The sequence below is a fragment of the Piliocolobus tephrosceles genome, chromosome 10 (assembly GCF_002776525.5).
Source record: "Piliocolobus tephrosceles isolate RC106 chromosome 10, ASM277652v3, whole genome shotgun sequence".
NCBI classification, from domain to species: domain Eukaryota; kingdom Metazoa; phylum Chordata; class Mammalia; order Primates; family Cercopithecidae; genus Piliocolobus; species Piliocolobus tephrosceles.
Genome location: NC_045443.1, coordinates 3,743,265 through 3,759,749, shown reverse-complemented (window position 1 = coordinate 3,759,749; position 16,485 = coordinate 3,743,265). Strand labels below are relative to the sequence as shown.

General features: G+C 45.6%; 1 protein-coding gene and 1 long non-coding RNA gene across 2 annotated transcripts in view; both read right to left on the bottom strand.

The window, feature by feature from the left end:
- PRMT8 (protein arginine methyltransferase 8) overlaps positions 1-4,922 on the bottom strand; it is a 205,537-nt gene extending 200,615 nt beyond the window's left edge. The window contains exon 1 of the mRNA XM_023182936.1: positions 4,829-4,922. Within this exon, the coding sequence (XP_023038704.1) occupies positions 4,829-4,876 (48 nt within the window). The 5' untranslated portion in view covers positions 4,877-4,922. The remainder of the gene's footprint in view (positions 1-4,828) is intronic.
- Positions 4,923-8,748: 3,826 nt separating this feature from the next.
- On the bottom strand, positions 8,749-12,282 carry LOC111520298. Its single transcript, XR_002724627.2, has 3 exons — positions 11,994-12,282; positions 11,693-11,853; positions 8,749-9,055 (listed from the first exon to the last, which is right to left on the bottom strand). It is a non-coding gene; the product is annotated as an uncharacterized LOC111520298 (long non-coding RNA).
- Between the last annotated feature and the right edge of the window lie 4,203 nt (positions 12,283-16,485).

The following is a 16,485-nucleotide window of genomic DNA, read 5'->3' as shown; positions in this document are numbered from 1 at the left end:
ATGTTGCAGGCATTGTTCAGCTGAAAGACACAAAGACAGTAAGATACCACCATGGACCAGAGGGGCCCACAGCCTGGTAGCAAGATTTTTTCTATAGATTTTTCTGTTCCGAGCTACAAAAGCAAAAGATAAAGAACAAGAGAAAAGCAGTGTGAAACTAAAAACTAGCTCTTGAGTAGAAGTCATTGCTGAACATTGTGTGGCATATCAAATATAGAACAGTCACAGTAAGTAGGAATTCAGTAAATCACTGTTGAACAAAAGAATGGCTGAGTGGATGGATGGATGGATGGAAGGATGGATGGATGGATGGATGGATGGATGAACAAGTAGACGAAAGAATGGAGAGCCAGTCATGAATAGCTTCAAATACAGGCAAAATAGAAATGTCCCTTCTTAAGAATGTGCGTACACCAAGGCTGCCAGTGGCTGGGTTCCTGGAAGCCTTGCACAGGCAAAAGAGCTTTGCAATGCCTGGAATCACTTAGAATATATAAAAGTGTAAAGAAAGCCAAGACTTAGATAAGGAGTTACTGAAAACAGTACTTGAGTGAGACAACATATACTCATTGCCATATTTTAATTTTGCCCTAGTCATATCTTTGCTTAAGAAGTGTAAAGCCTAGGTTGTAATTAAGACACAGCCTAATAGTTAAAGTGTTGACCTAATAAGGAGTTTTCTTTTTAGAAAAAGCAAAATAATATGGCTAAATCATGCTTTTCATCTCTTACCCCTTCTCCACCATACATAACTGGAGTAAATGCATTCATCTTCCCTCTATAATTCCTCCAACTGGAGGACTGAAATTGTGGGTACAGTCTGGGAAGAATCACCCAGCTTTTGAAGAATGTCTTGCTACCACTCAGAATAAATGACAGCAAAAGACAACAAAGACTTATTTTCCTGGGGAAACGGTATGGTGTAGCAGTTTATGCTGATTCTGGGATCAGACCTTGGGCAACTTCCTTAATCTTCCTAGGCCTCAATTTCCTCATTAGCAAAATGGGGACAATAAGAGTGCATATCCCCTAATGTTGTTATAAAAAGTAAAATGATAAAGGATCTAAATCAATTAGCACACTGTGTCTCATAATAAACACACAATAATTAGCTGTCACAGTGATGAGAAATAAAAGCAGATAATTGGGAATTCAATATATAGTAGTAAACTAAACCGGTCCTGGCTTGATCACTCCACTGGCTGACCTTTGAGTGAATCATAATTGGTTTAAACCAATGGCTCTCAATGAGAAGTGGTATTGCCAGCCCCCGCCCCCTGCCAGCCACACCCCGGGGAAGTTTGAAAGAAGTTGTCACCATGACTGGAAGGCTCCGCTGTCGCTGAATAGGTGAGGGCATATGAATAGGTGAGGGCCTTAATAGGTGAGGGCCAGGGATGCTAAATGTCCTGCAGTGAGTAGGACAATCCTGCACAACAACAAATTGTCATCCAACACACCAGGAGTGCCCCTGGTAAGAACTACTGGATTAAACTATTCATGGCACTCCACTCCCATTTCCATTCTTTTTGCCAGACTGGTTTAGGTTTGGACATGGGCTCACTTTGGCCAACAAGACATAAAAGCCTGTTAGCATTCTGAGAAAATTTTTCCTTGTAATTAAAAAAAAGGAGAAGATCCTCTACTAGCGGCACCTGGGACCTCTGTAGCCGACTTACAACCACGAGGGGAAAGCCCAGAGAATCACAGAGACCACCCAGAGCCCGACAATACTGAGATGCTGAATTAGCCAACCCTGGAACTATCTGCCTCCAGATGTCTTGTTCAGGGAAAAAAAAAAAAAATACATTTCTTTTAATTTAATCACATTTTAATCTGGTTTAATCTATTATTTGCAGTTCAAAATATTCTGAATAGTATAAATAGCATATTGTTTGGCCTAAAGCAGGTGAAAAGAAAAAAAAAAAACATGACCGTTGCAATTGAAGCAGAAAATCACTTGACAAAATCCAATACCCATTCATGATTTTTTTTATAAAGGAACTATCACAAAAATATATAAATAGGAATAGACGGGAACTTGCTCAGTCTGATAAAGTACATCTCCAAAAATATTTACAGCTAACATTACACTTACGGGTGAAAGACGGACTGTTTTCTCCTTGAGGTCAGAAGCAAGGCAAGACTATCCTCTCTCACCACTCTTATTCAATGTAGTCCTGGAAGCTCTATTCAGTGCAATAAGACAAGAATAGGAAATAAAAGGTATGTGAATTGGAAAGAATGGAATAAAATTCTCCCCACTTGCATATGACAAGATTGTCTACATAGAAAATTCCAAAGAATGCAGAAAAAGCTTCTAGAACTAAGAAGTAACTTCAGCAATGTTGCAGGATACAAAATAAATAAACCTACAAAAATCAAGTGTATTGCCATATACCAGCATGAACACAGACACAAAAATTAAAAATACAATACCACTTACAATCACTCAAAAAAGAAAGGAAACATTTGGATATGAATCTAACAAAACATGTGCAGGGCTTTGTCTTAGTCCATTCAGGCTGCTGTAACAAAATGCCCTAGAGTGGGTAAAACAACAGAAATTTATTTCTCATGGTTCTGGAGTCTGGGAAGTTCAAGATCAAGGCACCAGCAGATTCACTGTCTGATGAGCACTCACTCCTTCTGTGCTTCATAAATGGCATCTTCTTGCTGTGTCCAAGTAAACAAACTCTTTCAGGCTTCTTTCACAAGGGCACTAATCTCATCAATGAGGGCTCTGCCCTCATGACCTAATCAACTCCCCGAGGCCCCACCTCTTAAGACCACCACACTGGGGATACCACAAAATTCACAATGTGAATTTTGAGGGGACACATTCAGTGCACAGCAGACTTTTATGCTGAAAGCTACAAAATACTGTTGAAAGAATCAAAGCTCTAAATAAAATAGAGACTCGCTGCGTTCACGGTTTAGAAGCCTCAACAGAGGAAAGATGATAATTATCCCTCAAATGTATATATGGATTTAACACAAGTCCTATCAAAATCCCAGCAAGATTTTTATAGATATAGACAAGCTTATTTTAAAATGTATATGGAAAGGCAAAGGAACTAGAATAGCTAAAACAATTTTGAAATAGAAGAATAAAGTGGGAGGAATTAGTCTACTCAATTTCAAGACTTATTATATCAAAATATACAGCTACACTTACCAAGACTAGATGGTATTGGTGGAAGGATAGACACATAGCTCACTGGAACAGAATAGAGAGCCCAGAAATAGACTTGCACAAATACGCATAAGCGATTTTTTGGAAAAGGTACAAAAGTAATTCAATGGAAGAATGAGAACCTTTTCATCAAATGATACTGGAGCAATTGGATTCCTACAGGAGAAAAAAAACTCCCTACCCCCAAGTCCTACATGGTATACAAAAATTAACTCAAAATGTATTATGGAATTATATACAACTATAACACTTTCAGAAAAGGCACAGGAGAAAATCTTCATGATCTAGGGTTAGGCCAAGAGTTCTTAGATTTGACACCAAAACCATGATTCACAAAAGGAAAAAATGATAAACTGGACTTCATTAAAATTTAAAACTTTTGTTCTGTGAGAAATCCTGTTAAGAGGAGGAAACAAATAACCCACAAACAAGAAGAAAATATTTGTAAACCACATACCTGACGAAGAACTAGTGTTTATAATACGTAAGAACTCTTAAAACTCACCATTAAAAAAATTAGAAAACGGGCAAAAGATATGAACAAACATTTCACCAAAGAAGACATACAGATGGCAAATAAGAACGTGGACATTCAACATCACTAGCGATTAGGAAAATGCAAATTTAAGCTGTTAAGCTATCTTACACACTTATCAGAATGGCTAAAACAAACGGTAGGGCCAGCAAATGCAGGTGAGGATGCAGAGAAACCGGGTCTCTCATAAATTGCTGGTGAAAATGTGAAATGGTACGGCCACTCTGGAAAACAGTTGGGTGGTTCCTCAAAAAACCGCATATGCAACTACCATACGACCCCACAATTACACTCCTGGGCATTTATTCCAGAGAAATGAAAACTTCTGTTCACACAAATACCTGTACACGACTGTTCATAGCAGCTGTATTCCTAAAAGTCATAAACTGGAGACGGCCCTTATGCACTTCAATGAGTGAATGGTTAAACAAACGATAGTACACCCACAAGACAGAATACCATTCAATGGTTAAACAAAAGGAGCTATTGATAACAAGCAAAACTTGGATGAATCTCCAGAGAATTATGCTGAGTGAAACCAAAAAAGTCAATCCCAGAAGGTTACATACTGTATGATTCCATTTATGTAGCTATCTTGAAATGACAAAATTACAGAAATAGAGAATGAATTAGTGGTTGCCAAAGATAAAAGAAGGAGTCTCCTCTTTTAGGGAGGTGGGAGGGAAGTGGGTGTGGCTATGAAGGGCAACAGAGGGATCTTCTGATGGAATGTTCTGTATCTTGATTACATTAAGGTCAATATCCTGGTTACAATATGGTACTACAGTCTTGCAAGGTGAGGGAAAACTGAGTAAAGGGTAAGCGGAATCTCTCTGAGTTATTTCTTACACCTGCAAATGAATCTACAATTACCTCAAAATTAAAAGTTTAATTGAAACAAAAGCACCAGTGTACAGTAAACAAGACCGTGGAGCCGCACAGCCCAGAGCAGCATGGTACGGACTTAGAGACATGAGCAGACTCTGCAGATGAAAAAGAGGAATAAAGACAACAGGCCCAACGGGGTCACGATAAATGTGCACTATTTCACTTGCAGGAAGAAGAAAGGAAAGAAATTACCAAAGAAGCTGACTTACAAAAGAAACCTCTTTCAGCTTAAAGCCATCTGAAGCCAGAGACTCCATTCAACCTGGCACACATTCAAACAGCAAGCCTCCCTGGTGCAGAAATCAGGCTCTCCAATTCAGACGGAGTAATTTGATCCATTTACTCCAAGTCAGCAGTTTGGACACATGTTTGCAATCTGAAGGCTTCCTGTGAGGTACACAGACCCTTAAAAATATTTCTTACAGGAACTTCCTGGTTTTCCATGCCAGGCCAGGCTGGAGTTGGACTGACCTCGTGGCCGTACATAAACAAGAGTTTTAAAGGTCGGTTCTCCAGCCAGCAGCCTGGACTGGGTGGACCATGAGTGTTGGGGAGTGTGGGAAACTGCTCTCAATGGGTTTTCTCAGGAAAACATCATTTGCGTATGCTTCCCTTGTATCAGAGAAGAAAAACCCCAGAGGACTTTTCCACTTTGCTCCTGCATCTGATGGGGGAACAGGAGATGGCACAAAGCCCCCACCACACCCTCCACCACCAATTCCCTTAGTCCAGGTCCTAGGAGAAATGCCAGCACGCATGGTCCCACGTTAAGCCAAGCCTCTGCCTCTCTGCCTGGCGCCTTAGAGAGCTGCTGTATCCTGCACACTCTGACTTCTGCTCGGGGCCCATTGTACATGAGTCACTCCCAAAGGAGCAATTCCCTTCCTAATGTGCTGCTTAGGCATTTCAAGGGATTCTTTAAACCACACAGTAAAAAACCCATAATGTTCTAATGTATTCGTTTGACCGATATCTCATCTAATCTTCCCCTGCTGTTCTCAACTTATTCTACCGATCAGAAAATAGAGATCTGGAAAAGACCATTCTTTCTTACTTAACACTAACACCCCTTTAACAATTTCATCTCCTCCTTCTGCTTCAGGAAACAAAAATCAGTTAGAAGGGGACATTCCCTTTAGCTACAGACACAAACACTGCCTCTTTCTCTAGCCTTTGGCCTGGAGTCCTAAGCTCTCCCCTATGCCTCCCTCTCCAGGTGGCTGTCCTCAAAGGCCAGGTTCGCAGGGGCAAAGGAAAGTTGACTAACTGGCAAGAGGCCTTGACAGGGATTCCTTTTCTCCAAACTTCCAGCTCATCTGTGGCCTCTCCAGCCCCAAACACTGGAAGCATGTAGGCTTATAGGGAGAGTAGGAATATGAGCTTCTTCCACAGCAAACTGGTCTTTCTCATTTCAACAGAGGCTGAGGAAGGGCACAGACAGAAGGAAAGCAAGAAGCAGGATCTAAAAACAGAACCACCATTTGACCCAGCAATCCCATTACTGGGTATACATCCAGAGGAATAGAAATCATTCTACCATAAAGACACATACACGTGAATGTTCATTGTAGCACTATTTACAATAGCAAAGATATGGAATCAACCTAAATGTCCATAAATGACCGATTGAATAAAGAAAATATGATATATATACACCATGCAATACTATACAGTCATAAAAAGAATGAGATCATGTCTTTTGCAGGAACATGGATGGAGCTGGAGGCCATTATCCTCAGCAAACTAATTCAGGAACAGAAAACCAACTACCACATATTCTCACTTATAAGTGGCAGCTACCTGACAAGAACACATGGACACAAAGAGGGTAACAACACACACTGGGGCCTCCTTGAGGGTGGAGGGTGGGAGGAGGGAGAGGAGTGGAAAAAAATAACTATTGAGTACTAGGCTTAGTACCTGGATGATGAAATAATCTGTACAACAAACCTGCACATGTACCCCTGAACCTAAAATAAAAATTAAGAATATACAATAAATTTTAAAAGCAAGATCAAGAAAGCAAACTGCCCAAATAACTAAGAAACCTGATGCCTGAATGGTCACTGAACTCTGAGGTCCTGGCTCCTGGCTCACAGACTCGAGTCTCTTGTCCTGGTGTGTTTTGGGGCAGTGTCCTTCTGAGCAGAGGAACAGGGGAATGGCATGGCTCACCACTCTTCACAGCCATGCCATGAAGGTCACACACAAGGCAGGAACAGCAACGGAGCAGGTGAGATGTGGGGTCAAGAACACTGGAGTTGGAGGCCCTCACTATGGGCTCGGCCTCCATTTATGACCCGTGTGATTACACGCCAGGGAAAGTCCATTGAACTTCTGTGCCTCAGTCTCCTCGTTAGAAAAATACAAATGTTAATGCCTCTCTCAAGAAGTGATTGTGAGGAGTCCATGGACTTAGGAGTGTGTTTTGCTTGCAACTAACAGAAAGCCCAAAAGCTACACCTAAAAGAATTAGGAGTTTGTTGTTCTCACGTAAGAAGTCCAGAGGTAGATATTCCAAGGTTCAGAGACACCTGCTCAAAAATCCACATTTTTTCCCCACATTTTAATGTCTTGGGAATCTAGCTATGTCTTTTTTTCTGCATGATATTTTTCTTAATTTTATTTTTTAATGGACAAATTATAATTGCTCACATTCATAGGGTACTAATGTTTCAGTACATCTAATGTACAGTGATAAGATCAGCGTAATTAACATCTCCAGCATCTCAAACATTGTAGGTGTGTCTGAAAAACAATGGCAAGTTGTAGTTTAATTAGCAACAGTTTATCTGCCCTAATGGTACTGAGAGGTGAAGTCACCTGGACTTCCTGGGTTGAGTGGAGACTTGGAGAACTTTTCTGTCTAGCTAAAGGTTTGTAAACACACCAATCAGCACTCTGTAAAAATGCACCAATCAGCGCTCTGTGTCTAGCTAACAGTTTGTAAACGCACCAATCAGCACTCTGTAAAAATGGACCAATCAGCACTCTGTAAAATGGACCAATCAGCAGGATGTGGGTGGGGCCAAATAAGGGAATAAAAGCTGGCCACCCGAGCCAAGGGGGGCAACCTGCTGAGTGAGGGTGCCTTGCATGCTGTAGAAGGTTTCTTCCTTTGCTCTTCACAATAATCTTGCTGCTGCTCACTCTTTGGGTCTGCACTACATTTATGAGCTATAACACTCACCACAAGAGTCTGTGGCTTCATTCCTGAAGTAAGTGAGACCACGAACCCACTGGGAGTGGAGTGACCACAAACAACTCTGCACCGTGCCACCTTTAAGAGCTGTGACACTCGCTGTGAAGGGCTGCAGTTTCATTTCTGAAGTCAGCGAGACCACGAACCCACCAGAAGGAAGAAACTGCAGACACATCTGAACAAACTCCGGACACACCATCTTTAAGAACTGTAACATTCACTGCGAGGGTCGGTGGCTTCATTCTTGAAGTCCCTGACTCTATTTCTAAGAATATATCCTGGGCCGGGCGCGGTGGCTCAAGCCTGTAATCCCAGCACTTTGGGAGGCTGAGACGGGCGGATCACGAGGTCAGGAGATCGAGACCATCCTGGCTAACACGGTAAAATCCCGTCTCTACTAAAAAAATAAAAAATAAAAAAAACTAGCTGGGCGAGGTGGCGGGTGCCTGTAGTTCCAGCTACTCCGGAGGCTGAGGCAGGAGAATGGCCTAAACCCGGGAGGCAGAGCTTGCAGTGAGCTGAGATCCAGCCACTGTGCTCCAGCCTGGGCGACAGAGCAAGACTCCATCTCAAAAAAAAAAAAAAAAAGAGAAAAAAAGAAAAAAAAAAAAGAATATATCCTGAAGAAATAGTTGAATAAGGAGGCAAATATATATATGAAAGAATGTTTCATAACCACATTGTAAAATATTTTAAAAATTGAAACCATCCTAAATATTCATTAATAAGGGATTGATTAAACAAATTGTGGTATATCGAAGTATTACATCAAAAATGATGTAATATATTCTTAAATCCATTGACATAAAAAGACGCCTAGAATATATTCTCAAACTGTAAAGCACATTAAACACGTACACATCATTAAAAGGATATTCACCGAAATATAGCAAGACAGTGATTACTTCCTACAGATAAGATTCCAAGTGAGTTCTTACTTTCTTCTTTAATATTTTATACTGATCAAATGGTCTGAAATGAGCATATATACATGTTACACTTTTGAAAACATTTGTAAAAACCTTATTCCCTTCTTTCCAAAAAATCTTAAATCTTAAACAGCATCGATGTTCCAGGAAAACTTGCAATGTTTATCCAAAGACTTCTCTTTCTCCCCAGCAGGTGACCTTGGATCCAGAAGACCTGTCCGTTAGTTACAGAAGCAGGTTTTTGAAAACTTCCTGGAGATGAGAAAGGATTAGCAGTATGTGCTGCACGTAGCAGAAATCTCCAGCTGTAAATATTTAAGTGTCATTTCGGGTGTTATTTATATATTTGCTCAGCTGTCTGTACTTATGTTATCTGTATCCTAGATGTGTTTTTGTATGTTTTGCCTTAACTAATGCTCTCCTGGGAAAGAACCAGGCTGTGAAGTCCTTCGCGTAGAATGCCAAGAGAGTATGACGAGCAGTCGGACATCTGAGCAACGCTTTTGACACAGATGATGAAGATCAGTAATTATTTCAAGCACCAATTAGTGCAACTGATGTTCTTAGTGTCATTGAAAGCGTGCCTGAGAACAGCTGGAAAGCTCCTATTTCTGGTGTAACATCTTTCTCATGGGAATTACACCTGAGATTGTGAGGTTCAACTCTACAGTCATTTCTTTACATATTAAGCCCCAGGAATTATTGCAAAAAATAAGCAGGCTCGGTCATCAAGTTCTTAGTCAAATGCAGACTGAATTGAAGCTAATTCTAACTGATCAATATTTAACCTCTGGTCATTCCTCAGTCCTGCTAGAAGAGAGAAAGGTGCTGACAAGGGGCTTTTTAGCTCTATTTTTCACATGGATGAAGAAACCAAGGCCAGTTTCCACTCTCTAAGACTGTAAAAAGAATCTTAGGAGGAGTTTCTCTCCATTTTATTTTATTTTATTTTATTTTATGTTATTTTATTTTATGTATATATTTGGTTTTGGTAAAGACGAGGTCTCCCTGTGTTGCCCTACCTGGTGGCAAGCTCCTGGGCTCAAGCGATTCTCCTGGGCACATGGCTCATGTGTAATCCCAGCACTCTGGGAAGCTGGGGCAGGAAGATCTCCCCATTTTAAAGATGGGAAAGCAGGTCGAGTCAGACAAGCCGTCTCTGATGTGTATGCTGAGGGCATTGTTTCCTATCTCCAAGAATGGAGCTGTTTTTCCCAGGAATGGCTCTGTCAAGAGTCTATACACAGAGTACTTATTAAGGCCACGTCATACTTATTAAGGTCACATCAGGACAGCAGCTTAACCAAGCAGGGATGTCAGGGAGGCAGGAGTAGAGGTTGCCAAGGGAAATTTTGTTATCTTGCACCTCTTCTAGGTAATGGTCAGAAATTGTTTTGAAAGACAGGCTTATGCCCAGGGGATGGAGAAATCCAAGTTTTACAGCTCCTGACCTTGAGGGTTTATAGTACAACCTGAACACTAAGCTAATGTGCCATGTATCCTGGGGACGCCAAAAATAACAGGTCAGGCTCCTGCATGCCATGCATGTGTGTGTGTGTGTGAGTGTGTGTGAGAGAGTGTGTATGTGTGTGGTAATCCTCCACAAAACAAAGCCACAATTACCATGGTATTTTCTGCGACTCTACTTCTAGGGATGGTTATAGATACTGCTGCAGCATGGAAAGGCTATCAGGCCCTGTGCTGGCATGCAGGAGGTCTCACAAGATCTAGCCTGAACCTACCTCCAAGAAGCAAGAGATGTAGGCCATTTCACATAAAAGCAAGGATGCCTAAGCATTATTATTTTTACATTTCTAAAGGAGTCTCTGGAACTTCCCTTACTCCTGCACACCATGACAGATGTCTCCATCAGATATAAAGGCAGGCAAATGGTACCAGACTGTGGACCGAATGCAGAAGCTGCTGGCACCCTAGGGACAGCAGATGAGCTACAGGTCTGACTGAGAAGCACCGGTCTCCAAATCTGGGATTTCCCTGGCCCCTCCTATTTTTCCAAATAAGGAACTACTCTCCCAGTTTGCAGATGCAGAAAATGAGGCCTAGATATAGCAGCTGCATCCATCTGTTTGTGACGCGGCCAGTGCTCAGAGTTCAAGGGAAACTAGTAATACTAAGATGAGAGTTTGTGCAAGCAAGAGTTGCCCGTGCATTATCACAACACACTCTCAGTTCACTCTCTGGAGCACCCAACCTGACAAATAAACCTTGTTCCTCCTATGAACATAGAACAAAAATCAAAACGGGATACTTCCAACTCATAGCTCATCTCCCTCATACCTTTTCTAGTCCAAGTCAAAGCTCCATTTCCCTATTCATAGATGGACTCTCAAACTTCTCCCTCCTCTTCTTCAAATGAGTTTTGTGAAATGAGATGGAACAGATGAGGATTTTTTTTTAGTGATACAGCACTGGGGGTAGGCAAGCCCATTCCTTCATAGAAAATGAGGACAAAATAAAGGCCAAGATGGGGGAAATCCATTTTACATGCAATACATGTAAAATACACACCAGAGTTGGAAGACTTAGTAGGAAAAAACGTAGTAGGAAAAAAAAGTACGTCTCATTATTAATTTTTTATATGGACACATGTCAATTTTAATGATATATTTTATTTAAGACGTATCTAAAATATATTGTGCTAAATAAAATACATCATTGAAATTACTTTCACCTATTTCTTTATGTGTAAACATGATTCCTGGGAAATTGTTAACTGCATATTCTATTTCTGTTGGTTCACTACTCCAGACGTTTAACATTCCCAGGGATGGTGCTGCAGAGGGAATATCCTGGTGCAGAGTTTCATTCATCCCTCGCCCTCTCATCTTGCTAAAAGCTCCCTCTAGACCATTTTCCAACTTTCTCTTTCCTCAGTACTGTTTTAATATTACTAACTTCAGAGAGTATCAGCTTCCCCTCACCTTTATCCCACTGACAGCATTCCTCTCCTCCGCCTCCTGGCTTTTGAAGACCCATCTTCTACTACGAATAACCGGCATCTTCACCCCCCATTCTCAATGTTTTCATTTAACACCACCTTCTCCGGCTTTTTCTGACAATTCCTATCTCTTGAAATAGCTTCCTTGGAGATCAAGGGGGGAGGCATCAAATCACAGGCCTGTTCCTTCCTGCCTCTCTCCCACCCTCACCTCTTCTTGTTCCCGCTGGGTGATTTCCACCTCTGTCCTTTTCTCCATCCCACCTTTTCTCTGTTTCACTCACCCTTTCTCGGTGCTGCTGGATCTCAGGTTGGATTTCTAGGATATAGACTCTGCATGGGGATGGAGATCTGCCTGCAAGGGGTCTACTGGGGGCCTGACCAGCACGTGCCCCCCAGACCCGGCAGTCTCCCTGTGGCGTTCACTCTGGCATCAGGCCTGAATAGCTAGGTTGTCTCAAGCCACCTGTGCCCAGGTTGCTCAGCTGTTCCAGGCATTCCAGGAGGTCTATGGGGGTGAGGGGACTTTCCCCCGTAGACCTCACTCGCCTTGAGAGAGTGAGGAAAACAGGATTAGGCAGAGACTGACCTGAACTGCGTTGCTTTCCACAAGGCCTCATCAGATCCGTCTGGAAGCTGTGGAGCTGGGGAGGCCCTTCAGAGTCCCCCTGAAGGAAAGCAAAGAAATGAACCTTTGTATCCCTGCATCAACCAACTGGATCCAGGATCCTGATGCCCCCGAAGGAGTGGCAATCTGGTCTACACAACCCACCACTCCAATAATTCTCTTGAAAGTCCCCAGAGATCTCCTGATTTCCAAATCCAAACCTGTTTTCTTGGGCACCTCCTTCCTGGTGCCCCTGTAGCCCAGGCCCCCACTGAACATGCCTCTTCTCCTGACTTCTCTCACTCCGCACAGTCCTGACCCTCCCACATGGTTTCTCTCATGAGTTTCTTCTCCTCCTTAGACTTAGCTTCTGTCTTCAGCCCTGTTCTATCTTTTCTATCCTCTGGCTCCATCTCTTCTTTTGTCAGCCCAACTTCTTTCCAGATGATTCCAAAATTCGCATCTCTTGCCTCAGCCTCTCTCCTAAGAACCACAGGTCATTCCCACTGCATTTGCTGGATGTGTGCCCCTGGACGAAAGTGGCCTGCTTCTCAAACCCAGCTTGTCCCACACTAAACTCAACCTCACACCACTCCAGGTCTCCTCCAGACTTCAGGTTTTTACCCCCTCACCCCCAGCACACTCCTCCTCCTGCACCGCGCACAGCAAGCTCTGTGGACTTCTTTGCGGCAGCTTCTGCATTCAGGTCTTCATTTTAGGGGACCATGGCCATCATCTCCTTCCCGCATGGCCCTGTGCAAAGCCTTTCCCAGCCGCCAGCTGCGGCATTGAGAGAACTGGTGCTCTGAGATGCAGTGGCGTCGTTCCCGTTTTCTGCCCCCTAGTAGCGGCCTCCCTGACCTAGCAACGTGGTATATGGATAACCTGGCTCGCTGCAGTCAAGTTTCAAAAGAACATGGTTGGATAAGCACAAGGCCACCGTTGCTCTGCGAAATAACCCATAATGCGCGCCCCACTGCTAGGGCAGACCCACTTAGGGGCAGCTTTGCACCTCCACTGGGTGTAGGCAGGGACAGCTGGGCCCTACCGTCTACTCTTTTTTCTCCAGATTAGGAGGAATCTTGATTTTCCCTGGGCCCAGGGAATGTAAGGCCCGCGGTCCCCAGGACTCTGAGAGGGACAGGGCAGTGATGGGAGTTTTAGGGCGGAGGAGAAGGGCGGGGAGGAGGGGGAGTGGGGAAGCTCTGGGTCATCAGACCTTGTCCCTAAAGTCCCTGGGATCCTCCAGGGGCCAGCCTCTCCCAGGGGTCGACCTAGGCAGGGGACAGAGGGATCTGAGAGGGCGGGTAGGGTGGGGGCTGGGGGCTGCGGAGGGCGGGGAGGTTTGAAAGTCGCTCCGCCGCCCTTCATCAAGTCCATCCCTGCCCGCGCTCCCCGCAGTTTTCCCCAGGCAATCACACAGTACCCTTAACTCCACTTAATTCTCTCCGCGTGCTCTGAATCACAGAAAGGCAAACTTGCTGACAAAGAGGCGGCCCGCCCGCGTGCGGGGTTCCTGGGCGCGTCCCGCCGGCCAGGTGAGTAGAGCCGGCGCCGGACACCACAGCGGGGCGCGGGGCGGGCTGGGGGCGCGCGGCGGGCTGGGGGCGCGCGGACACTCCCCGGGCCGGGAAGGAAGGGGCGGGCCGAGGCACGGACCCTGTGCCGCTGGATGGCCCTGCGAGCCGCCGCTCTCCGCCTCTCCAGGCTCAGCTCCCATCACCTCGTAGCAGAGCCCTGTGTCCGGGCCGGGTAGGTGCGGGCGGCGGCAGCGGAAGCAGCGCGCCCGCGGGGGGCGGGGCGCCGAGGGAGGGGAAGGGAGGCTGGGGGGCCCCGGCCAGGCGCCGCCACCTCCGCCGCCCGCAGTCCCTGATGGACGGTGGCGGGACCGGCGGGCAGGGGGACGCTGGCTGTGGATAGGAGTGGGGCAGCCATCCCGGGGGAGTCGCGGCGGATGGGAGCACGCGTTGGTGTGTGCAGGGACCCGCAGCAGGGTGTCCGTAACCACACGCCTGAGTCTACCTTCCGCACTTGTGCCTTGGGAAGAGCCCTGGGCCTCTGAGGGCCGTGTGCTCTCCCGGGGCATGGCTGTCCCTCTTCAAAATGTCATTCTCTTTGCCCACTCTGAATTCCAGTAGCTGCCTCTTGTGCATAAGCGTAGGCGACAGGCTCCCAGTCGGCTTAGCTAGAGGTGGACAGGCCTTGGCTGCCTACCCCATGCAACACAGGGTTTGCTAAATGCTGGCCCCTGCTGTGTGTGGCGCGCGTCGTTCTTCTCAGTGGGTCAGGCTGCCTGTGCAGGGGTGTCCCGTGTTCCCTGGGCTCACCTGTGTATTTGTGGCAACATGATTCTGCAGGCCCTGTCACCCGTTTGTGTGCCCATCCCTGCACATACGGCTGGTTGGGTCCTATGAAATAAGGCGGGTGTGGAGGTTTTGGGTTGTGTAGCTTTCATAGGCGATATGTGCATTGTTGACGTGTGCTTTGGCTGGAAAGTGTGAAAGGGAGGCAGTGCAATTGGGTTCGGCTGGACAGCATCTTAACATGGGTCTGAGCTGCTGTGTGTGCAGGAATAGTGTTCCAGGGGTCTGCAGTGTGTGGCAAGTATTCTGAGGTGGGGTTGTGAGAAGAGGCAGCTTCTGGAAAAAGTCCTAAGTGCACTCTGGGGCATAGGGTGTGTGCAAGTGGAGGGTGGGGTGGCAGGAGAATGAGGGTGGTGTTAGGCCAGGGTGTGTTCAATTTGGGGGCAGCTGGCTTGCAGTGGAAAGCAGCAGCCGGAGTCTGGAGACCTAGATTTCAATTGGAACTTAGTGGCTGTCACTGTGTCATTCACTTTGTTGCCTGGAAAGGTCCTCTGGGGCTCAGTTACTCTGTGTGCAAAATGGGATTAATAATCACTGGCCTATCTCCAAGAAGGCTGGAAGCTCCCCTTAGTTAATGCCTGGAAGTGCTTAGGCAGCAGTAAGGCTTGCAGGGCCGGGGCACTGCTGGGCCACAGGTGCAGAATTGGTACTCTGGGGCGTGCTTGGGTGGCCTGGAGCTGTTTGGTTTGTGGATAGTAGGGGAGCCATTTGCAGGCTGCTTCCTGCCATATTCAGCACAATAGGGCTGTCTGACTCTTGCGTGTAAAATATGTACAGACCTGTGTAGTTTCTCATAGTTCTTGTATGAACGCCGTCTACAGCACAGGAGGAAAACTAGCTTTGATGTCTTTAAATCGCCCTGGAGTGCTTTGCCTTTCCAGAGAGCCGTCCTCCAGATGAACCAGTGAGCTTATGCCCGCCATCTTGCTTTTGCCTTTATACCAAATGAAGCAGTAAGGAGCACCCTCCTGTTTGCAGCCGGAGAGATGGGAAATGAAGAAGCTTTCCCAGCCAAGGTCACAGGTCTAGGGTGTCAACTGCAGGGCTCTGTCTTTTGCGGTATAGCGCCTTCAGATCCAGGGCCAACTCTGGCCCCAGCTGAGGAGGGGAGGGGAGGGAACAGTCACACCAGACAGCACCAAATAGCAGGACGTGGTTTGGTGGTTTATCCACCCTTGTATGTCACCTGTCACTGAGAGGTGTTTGTTTGTTTGTTTGTTTGTTTGTTTGGACGGAGTGGTATTACAGGTGCCAACCACCACGCCTGGCTAATTTTTGTATTTTTAGTAGAGAAAGGGTTTCACCATGTTGGCCAGGCTGGTCTCTAACTCTTGACCTCAGGCGATCCACCCTCCTCGGCCTTCCAGAGTGCTGGGATTACAGGTGTGAACCATTGCGCCGGGCCCTCTGAGACTTCTTTGTATGTGGTAGCTGTTTAGTAATGTCTGTGAAAGCAAAGAGCCCTGGGTGGAGGATGCCGGAAACCCAAGTCAGGTCCCAGCTGTGCCCCTGCCCGCCATGTCCTGGGGAAGGTTGCTTTGCCTCACTGGGTCTGCTTCCTCGTTGTTCCAAAACAGGGCATCTTTCCAGATTGTCATTCTGACCTGAGCTTGTGTTTCACTTCCTCAGACAGGCCTGTCCTTATCCCCATCTAAAGTGGCCACCTCCTTGTCATGGTCACATCACTTCCATGATCTATTTCCTCTGTAGCACTGGCCACCCTTTCCGAACTTCCCTTTGCCATGTCCTACTACAGTGTGAGCTTAATGAAAGTGGAGACTGCCTTTGTGCTGTTGCCTGCTGGCT